The sequence below is a fragment of the Galeopterus variegatus genome, unplaced genomic scaffold (assembly GCF_000696425.1).
Source record: "Galeopterus variegatus unplaced genomic scaffold, G_variegatus-3.0.2 Scaffold103, whole genome shotgun sequence".
In the NCBI taxonomy this organism is placed as follows: domain Eukaryota; kingdom Metazoa; phylum Chordata; class Mammalia; order Dermoptera; family Cynocephalidae; genus Galeopterus; species Galeopterus variegatus.
This window is the reverse complement of record NW_007726214.1, coordinates 796,618-804,129: the sequence shown is the minus strand read 5'-3', so window position 1 is coordinate 804,129 and position 7,512 is coordinate 796,618. Positions and strand designations below refer to the sequence as shown.

General features: G+C 39.2%; 1 protein-coding gene across 1 annotated transcript in view; it reads left to right on the top strand.

Annotated features, from left to right (window-relative positions):
* PRPF3 (pre-mRNA processing factor 3) overlaps nucleotides 1–6,522 on the top strand; it is a 16,677-nt gene extending 10,155 nt beyond the window's left edge. The window contains exons 9-15 of the mRNA XM_008584706.1: nucleotides 144–287; nucleotides 788–887; nucleotides 1,060–1,173; nucleotides 2,378–2,496; nucleotides 2,766–2,849; nucleotides 4,095–4,156; nucleotides 6,162–6,522. Coding sequence (XP_008582928.1) covers nucleotides 144–287; nucleotides 788–887; nucleotides 1,060–1,173; nucleotides 2,378–2,496; nucleotides 2,766–2,849; nucleotides 4,095–4,156; nucleotides 6,162–6,308 — 770 coding nt within the window. The 3' untranslated portion in view covers nucleotides 6,309–6,522. The remainder of the gene's footprint in view (nucleotides 1–143; nucleotides 288–787; nucleotides 888–1,059; nucleotides 1,174–2,377; nucleotides 2,497–2,765; nucleotides 2,850–4,094; nucleotides 4,157–6,161) is intronic.
* Nucleotides 6,523–7,512: the final 990 nt, after the last annotated feature.

The following is a 7,512-nucleotide window of genomic DNA, read 5'->3' as shown; positions in this document are numbered from 1 at the left end:
AGCGCCGCCGCGCTTCCCAAGCGGCGCACTATCCAGTGCGCCACTGGGCCGGCCCTCTAAAGGCCTTTTAAATGTGATTCATATTCACCTAAGTCCCTCTAATATTCTTATTGCTTTGGTATACTCTTTTCTCTGCCTGACAGTCGACAATGACACACCAGTTACTCTCGGGGTATATCTTACCAAGAAGGAACAGAAGAAACTTCGGAGGCAAACGAGAAGGGAAGCACAGAAGGAACTACAAGAGAAAGTCAGGCTGGGCCTGATGCCTCCTCCAGAACCCAAAGGTACTTGTCTTTGCCCCTGCTGTTAAAAAGGGTGGCAAGTCTATCTCTTTAATTCTAGAGGAACTTTAACATCTCTATACTTGGGTGCTCTCTGTTTCTTAGAATCATTCACGGGTTTTTTCTTCTTTCTCTAAATTCTATCCTATCTATACTTGTTAAAACAGGCCAACACGTTCATTTTTGAGTTAGCACTGTTATGTATAGGGTCTTTCACTAGATGCTGTGATCAGAGTGAAAAATATCAAAGGAAATATGTTTCTTATCTTTTATAAATTTTCAAGTAATATAAATGCATACTGGTTTTTCAGGTTAATGTGTAAACTTCTGTAAATGCTGAGTTAATTAAATGGGATTTTCAACACAGGAGTTATTGGAGGAAGTGAGTTTTCAGCAGAGATTTGCAATAGGTAAACAATACGAATTGATAGAGAAGAGAGAACAGGTTATCCCAGATGGAGAAGTGACTTAGGAGGTTGATTGCTGTCCTCTCTCCACTGCAGTGAGAATTTCCAATTTGATGCGAGTATTAGGAACAGAAGCTGTTCAAGACCCCACGAAGGTAGAAGCCCACGTCAGAGCTCAGATGGCAAAAAGACAGAAGTAAGTGCCATGGGGGTGGGTGGAAACTCAGGGAAAATACATTTCCCAAACTCTTCTGGGGGATCCATATTTGGAGGGAGGGGAGAGTCCTCTGTTGCTCTCTCTTTCCCTCAGCCCTGCCTCTGATCTTCAATGCCTTTCTCACTTGTGGATGTCCTTCCTGTCACGACAGAGCGCATGAAGAGGCTAACGCTGCCCGAAAACTTACAGCAGAACAGAGAAAGGTCAAGAAAATTAAAAAGCTTAAAGAAGACATTTCACAGGGGGTACACATATCTGTATATAGGTAGGTGTCCATACTGGGCCAGTCTTCTCCTTAGAAATACCAAAACATTATCCAAGTGCTTGAGGCAGAATCATTGTGGTCTAAAAGCATACCTAACACCCATCTGTGCTCTCTTTTAGTGACGCTAGTGTGAATCAAGAGCTAGTAAACCTTTTACAGTGATGAGGGTTAAAGACTTATTTTTAGTTATCCAATTCTTCCGTCTCTACTCTTTTTCATTAACTAGTATTAGTTCTGAAGAATAAATGAATGAATATAATTGTTCAGGCCAAGATGTGAACTAAGGATTTTTTGTGCTTTGTGAAGTATAAAATATTGTCTTATTTATCTGGGAAGCATTAAAAATTTCCTAATCATTTCATCCTCACTTTAAAATGCATTTTATACATTGTAAATATTTTTCTACCTTTGTGCTGAATGTTTTCATTTTATTCTTTTATGTTGAGTATGTGTATCCTCTATTTTTTAAATGTGTTTATTTCTGTTAACTAGTTTTTCAATATAAAAGTGGTACATTATTACAAAAGTAGTCGATGCTTATTAAGATAAGTTCTAACAATACAGAAGAGCACTTACTGAAAAAAGTCCTCTTCCTGTTCTCTGATCCCTTAGGAATACTCTCTGTAGGTAATTGCTGTTAACAGGTTTTCATGTATCCTTCTAGAAAATTTTCTTGCCTACATAGTGACTACATTATAAAAACCTAGAGGGAAAAGAATTTGTAGATCTTTACACTGTCAAGAACAACGAGCTTGTAAATATTTTTGGATGACAGTAAATACCTCTCCCTTATTCTTTTTTTTTTTTTTTTTTTTTTTCTTTTTTTGAAACCGGCTGCACCGTGCTCAGCCAGTGAGCACTGTGAGCACACTGGTCGTGCCTATATAGGATCTGAACCCGCGGCGGGAGCGCTGCTGCGCTCCCAGCGCCACACTCTCCTGAGTGCGCCCGGGGCTCGGCCCTCTCTACCTTATTCTTAAATTTTGATTACCTGCTGTGTTTTTTGTAAAGTGTACCATACTAAGTAATGGAAATATTTTTAGACTCATCAATTCTACTTTTTAGGCATTCATATATTTGTTTACTCCAGAGGTCTTTGTTTATAGAGAGAAAATCATTTTGGATCAATCTGTTTATTTGCCATTCCATTCAGGCAGCTAATGATGCTAAAATAGAAGACATAACTAAACTTTCCCTTCTCTAGAGTTCGAAATTTGAGCAACCCAGCCAAGAAGTTCAAGATTGAGGCCAATGCTGGGCAACTGTACCTGACAGGGGTGGTGGTACTGCACAAGGATGTCAACGTGGTAGTAGTGGAAGGGGGTGAGTCTGAAAAAATTGAGGGAGACTGTCCCCAGACAATTCTATGCCTAGAGTGATTAGCGTTGTGGGGAAAAGGGAGAAAAAGCCATACCTGAGTATAATATGCTGGGCCTCTGTTTATGTGTTTATTGGAGTAGAAGGCCCCAAGATGTGGTTCCTGGGATTGCTTCAACTATCACTTTGACATCTGAGCATTAGATGAGCTCAGAGGTTCTTTTTAACCCGTCATCTTCCATAGCTCTGGCAAAATTCTCCTTCTCTCTTTCCAGGCCCCAAGGCCCAGAAGAAGTTTAAGCGTCTTATGCTGCATCGGATAAAGTGGGATGAACAGACATCTAACACGAAGGGAGATGGTGAATGGGGGTTAGAGGAGATTAAATGGGACAGATGTGGGAGGTGGGGATGGTGCCTCTGTTTATTCATCTTATTCCCTCCCTGGGACGCTCTTGCTAACACTACATAGTGTTCAGGAATTTTAGAAAGACCCTTTCAGACTGAGCCATTCATATAATATTTATTACATTATCATATGCATGAGTATTATTCTTCTGCCTGTCCTTTAAGGCTGTTGTACCAGTTGGTTTCCCTATCTGTGCTGGATCTGGGTACCAGTTACATGAGTGTATTTAGTTTGTGAAAATTCAGCCAGCTGTGTTACTGCTATGTCACTGCAGTGTATTAATAACATACATGCAGTGTCTGTATTATTTTATTCTTTGAAAAAGATGACTGGTAAGGGGATCTTAGCCCTTGACCTGGTGTTGTCAGCACCACGCTCACCCAGTGAGCTAACTGGCCATCCCTATATGGGATCTGAACCCGTGGCCTTGGTGTTATCAGCACCGCACTCTCCCAAGTGAGCCACGGGCCGGCCCTGATAAAAAAATTTTTTTTAAGGATTGAAGACAAAAGATTTTCAGATCAAAAAAGCTCTCTGCTTTGATCAAGAAAAGATAGTTTTCATTCTTTTGCCCAGCTTTATCTTGTCTTGTATATACATTTGACATGGTCCTGGTTATCATACTTCCATCAATGTTCATTCTTCTCATCTTTGAAGACTGGATTAGCATTTAACATCTGCAGAGAGCCTTACTTTTCTTAACTTTACCTAACTTTGGCCCTCCTATACTTTTTGTCCTCGAAGTACTTAAAGTATACTTTCAACCTATATTTTATTTTGTTTTTCAAGTGTTTCTAAGATATTTTCATTTGGTATGGCTGCTCTCCTCCATTAGGCTAAAAGTTCTTGAGAATATTGACATCTAAAGCCTGGTTCCCAAAGTGCCTAGGACAAGTTTTTATTGTCGACTTCTTGTCTTGTATTTCCTTATTCTCAGTACCTGGCACAGCTCTTGACACATAATAGATGCTAGGTAAATGTTTGTTGAATTAATGTCCCTACTTGTAGGGCCTACTTGGAGCTTTCAGTCTAATTTGGGGAAAATAAAGAATAACAGAAAAGAAAACATTTGATTCCAGCACATGGCAAAGAGTGACAGTATTTAAGAGAATTTGGGTAGAATTGAATACTGTTTATTTAGAACCTAAATCTGTGGTCTATAGTCTAGAACAAGATTTAGCTACATTGTCTTTTTCAGATGATGAGGAATCTGATGAGGAAGCTGTGAAGAAAACCAACAAATGTGTACTAGTCTGGGAGGTAGGTAATCCTTTGTAAAACACTGAAGCAGAACTTTAACCACTTCCTGATTGTTTATACTATTTAAGTGGGGCAATGCAATGTTGAAAACTAAACAGTGAATAATTTCTTAATTCATGTTTCTTTTGGAATTCTTTTTTTTTTTTTTTTTGGTGACTGGCCAGTATGGGAATTTGAACTCTTGACCTTGGTGTTAGCAGAACCATGCTCTCCCAAGTGAGCCACTGGCCTGCCCTGGAATCCATTTTTAAATGGTTGACAGCAAATTTTGATTATATTTTAGTTAAATTGATGAGTATATAGTATATGCCATCCGTGGAAGTGTATAGAAAATGTTGGTGTCGGGAATACAAATTATTTACTGAAAATTACTTTTTAAAAGTTTTTTGGCAGCTGGCTGGTATGGGGATACGAACCCATGACCTTGATCTCACATTCATGAATATGAAATTCAGAAAGAGGGGAATAACTTGTTCTGGGATTTTGTGGTCTGTATATAGTGAAAGGAGTACTAGACTTCAGAATACAAAGTTAGGAGGATGGGCAGTGCAGTGTCTATTATTAGCTGTGCAATCTGGACAAGACACTTAATGTCAAAGTCTGTTGCCTTATCTATAAAATGTGGATATTATTGTTTGCTCTCTATTGTCAGTTTTTTGTTTTTTGAGTTTTTGAGAACCAAATTAGATAAGTATGTCATAATGTGACTAAAATCAGTCTTCAAATGGAATCTTCTTTATGGTTATTCCATTATTTCATTCCTGAAATACTTAGTGAACCAGTGTTAGTGTTTTCATTTTATTCTTTTACATTGAGTACATGTGTCTCTTCAATTTTTTAAATATGCTTATTTCTTTTAACTAGTTCTTTATTATAAAAAATAGTGAGTGCTTATTAAGACAAACAAATTCTTACTATGCAGAAGGGCACTTACTGCAAAACTCTTATTCTCTGAGCCCTTAAGACCATTCTTTACAAATAATTGCTATTAACAGTTTTTCATGGGCCGGCCCGTGGCTCACTCGGTAGAGTGCGGTGCTGATAACACCAAGGCCCCGGGTTCGGATCCCATATAGGGATGGCCGGTTCGCTCACTGGGTGAGCGTGGTGCTGACAACACCAAGTCAAGGGTTAAGATCCCCTTACCGGTCATCTTTTTTAAAAAAAAAAACAGTTTTTCATGTATCCTTCTGTCTTATCCCAGACTCTTCATTTATACAGAGAAATTAGGTAATAATAACCATAATACCTGTTTTTCTGTTTCATAAATCCCCACTTACATATTTAATATCCCAGCCCTCTCATCTCTTCCAAATTATTTTCCATTTATCTCTGAGAGTCCTCAGGAATTGTCTTTCAGGTTCACAATCAAGCCAAGTTCTGCTCTGGCCTCCTTATTGTAGTCTGTTTCCTGAAAGCTCTTGCTTGAGGTTGCATTTTATGACTGCTATCGCTACTTGTGCCTTTGGTGAAAATGCTGTTCCACCCAGTACCATGTCTTTTTCTATTGTAGTTCTCTGCAGGTAGCCTCCCTGATTCTCCACACCATCACCACCCCTAATTGTACTCTGGCATTGGGCCCCAAAGCTTCCTGCTTATATACATAATTTTACTAACCCTTGTAAAAAGAGTTCCTTCAGCCTATGGCTCTCTAACTCCTTGCTCCTTGAAGACCCAAATCTGGTTCTTGAGGCCTGGTGGAAGCCAAATTCATTCCGCCCCACCCTACATAGTCCTTCCTGACTTGTTCCATCCAGGCACTCGAGCATAGAATTCTTCATTGTCCCTTCAGTCAAAAGTCTGAAACCCTTATGCATATGAATTTATGAAAACTCATGCAAATATCCAAGGGGGTGGAGGTTATGATTGCTTTTACCTTAAAATCATTGTCAGCTAGGCACATTGCTATACGAATGTTTTTAGGTCAGGTCTTATGAAAGAATATTACATCTGATTTAAATATGAAATTATAGTGGTTTTATTATAAATTTTGTCTCTACCCCAGGGTACAGCCAAAGACCGGAGCTTTGGAGAGATGAAGTTCAAACAGTGCCCTACAGAGAACATGGCTCGTGAGCATTTCAAAAAGCATGGGGCTGAACACTACTGGGACCTCGCATTGAGTGAATCTGTGTTGGAGTCCACTGACTGAGACTACTGCAAGCCCTTGCCTCTCCCCCTTTGCCTTTGTCTCTTCAGTCGTTTCCCTTATTCTTCCCAGCTCACCCCCACTTGTGTGTGTGATCTCAGAACTGTGCCAAGCAGACATTGGGACAAAGGGAGGAAACCTTACTCCCTGTCCCAGTCAGCCTGGTGCTGCCCTTTATTCTCCTTATGTGCATATTGATTAAAGAGTTATTTTTAAACTTCGTATGATATTTTTCACATACTCACAGGAATTAGAATTTGGGTCTTCAGGTGATATTTTTTCCAGACTTCTAGCAAGTGATGTGGGAAAAAAAAAATTTTTTTTTTTTTTTTTGGCAGCTGGCCAGTACAGGGTTTAACTCTGGACCTTGGTGTTATCGGCACAGTGCTTTAACCAACTGAGCAAACCGGCCAGCCAGAAAAAAAAACATTTTTTGTCATTGATATTTATGTATATAGGAATGGATGGGTATATAAATGGATATGTACTTTTGAAGTCTAATGGAAGTGTTTGACCTTATCCTGGAGTAAGAGTGTTAAATATTGTTTTCCTGGAGCAGAATGAAGCAGAAAGACGTGTTAAGTGTGTAAGGGAGGGAGGACAAATGAGTGTTCACATCTTAACCTGCAGCAGATAGAGTTGCAAAGTAAACAGATTGCCTAACTTGTCTTAGCTAAGTAGTCTTTCCAAGAAATCATTCCTCAAATGGGTGCATTTATGGGATTGTGTGCTTAGGTGAAGTGGACACAGGGAGTCCAAGAAGGATGTTATGGGTCATTTTGTAAAGAGGAATAGGATTCAAGAATTTAGCTCATTTTCTCTCTTACTAATTTAAAATCCTCTTCTAAAAGGTAATGTGTAGTTTGTTTTCTAAGAATCTGAGTAGATGTGGTTGGTTCTCTTTCAGCATTTAATGTTTCTGGTTTTAGGAGTATATGGGTCAGAGTAAGTATAGAAGTCCAAAAATTCTTACCATACCTATCCTTCCATTCATGTGCCTGTTGAGGACATATTGGGAATGGATCAAACAAAGAAGCCAATAGAGCTCCAATGACTTCCTGCTGGGTAGAGCTTCCTATGAAGTAGTGTTGATGAATGGATACTTGACTAGAAGTGAAAACATTCTGTGTTACATAATGAACCCCTTTTAAAAAGTTACCCATTTTACATACTGGTTAAAGTTCCCATTTTAAGGCAGTATTAGGGA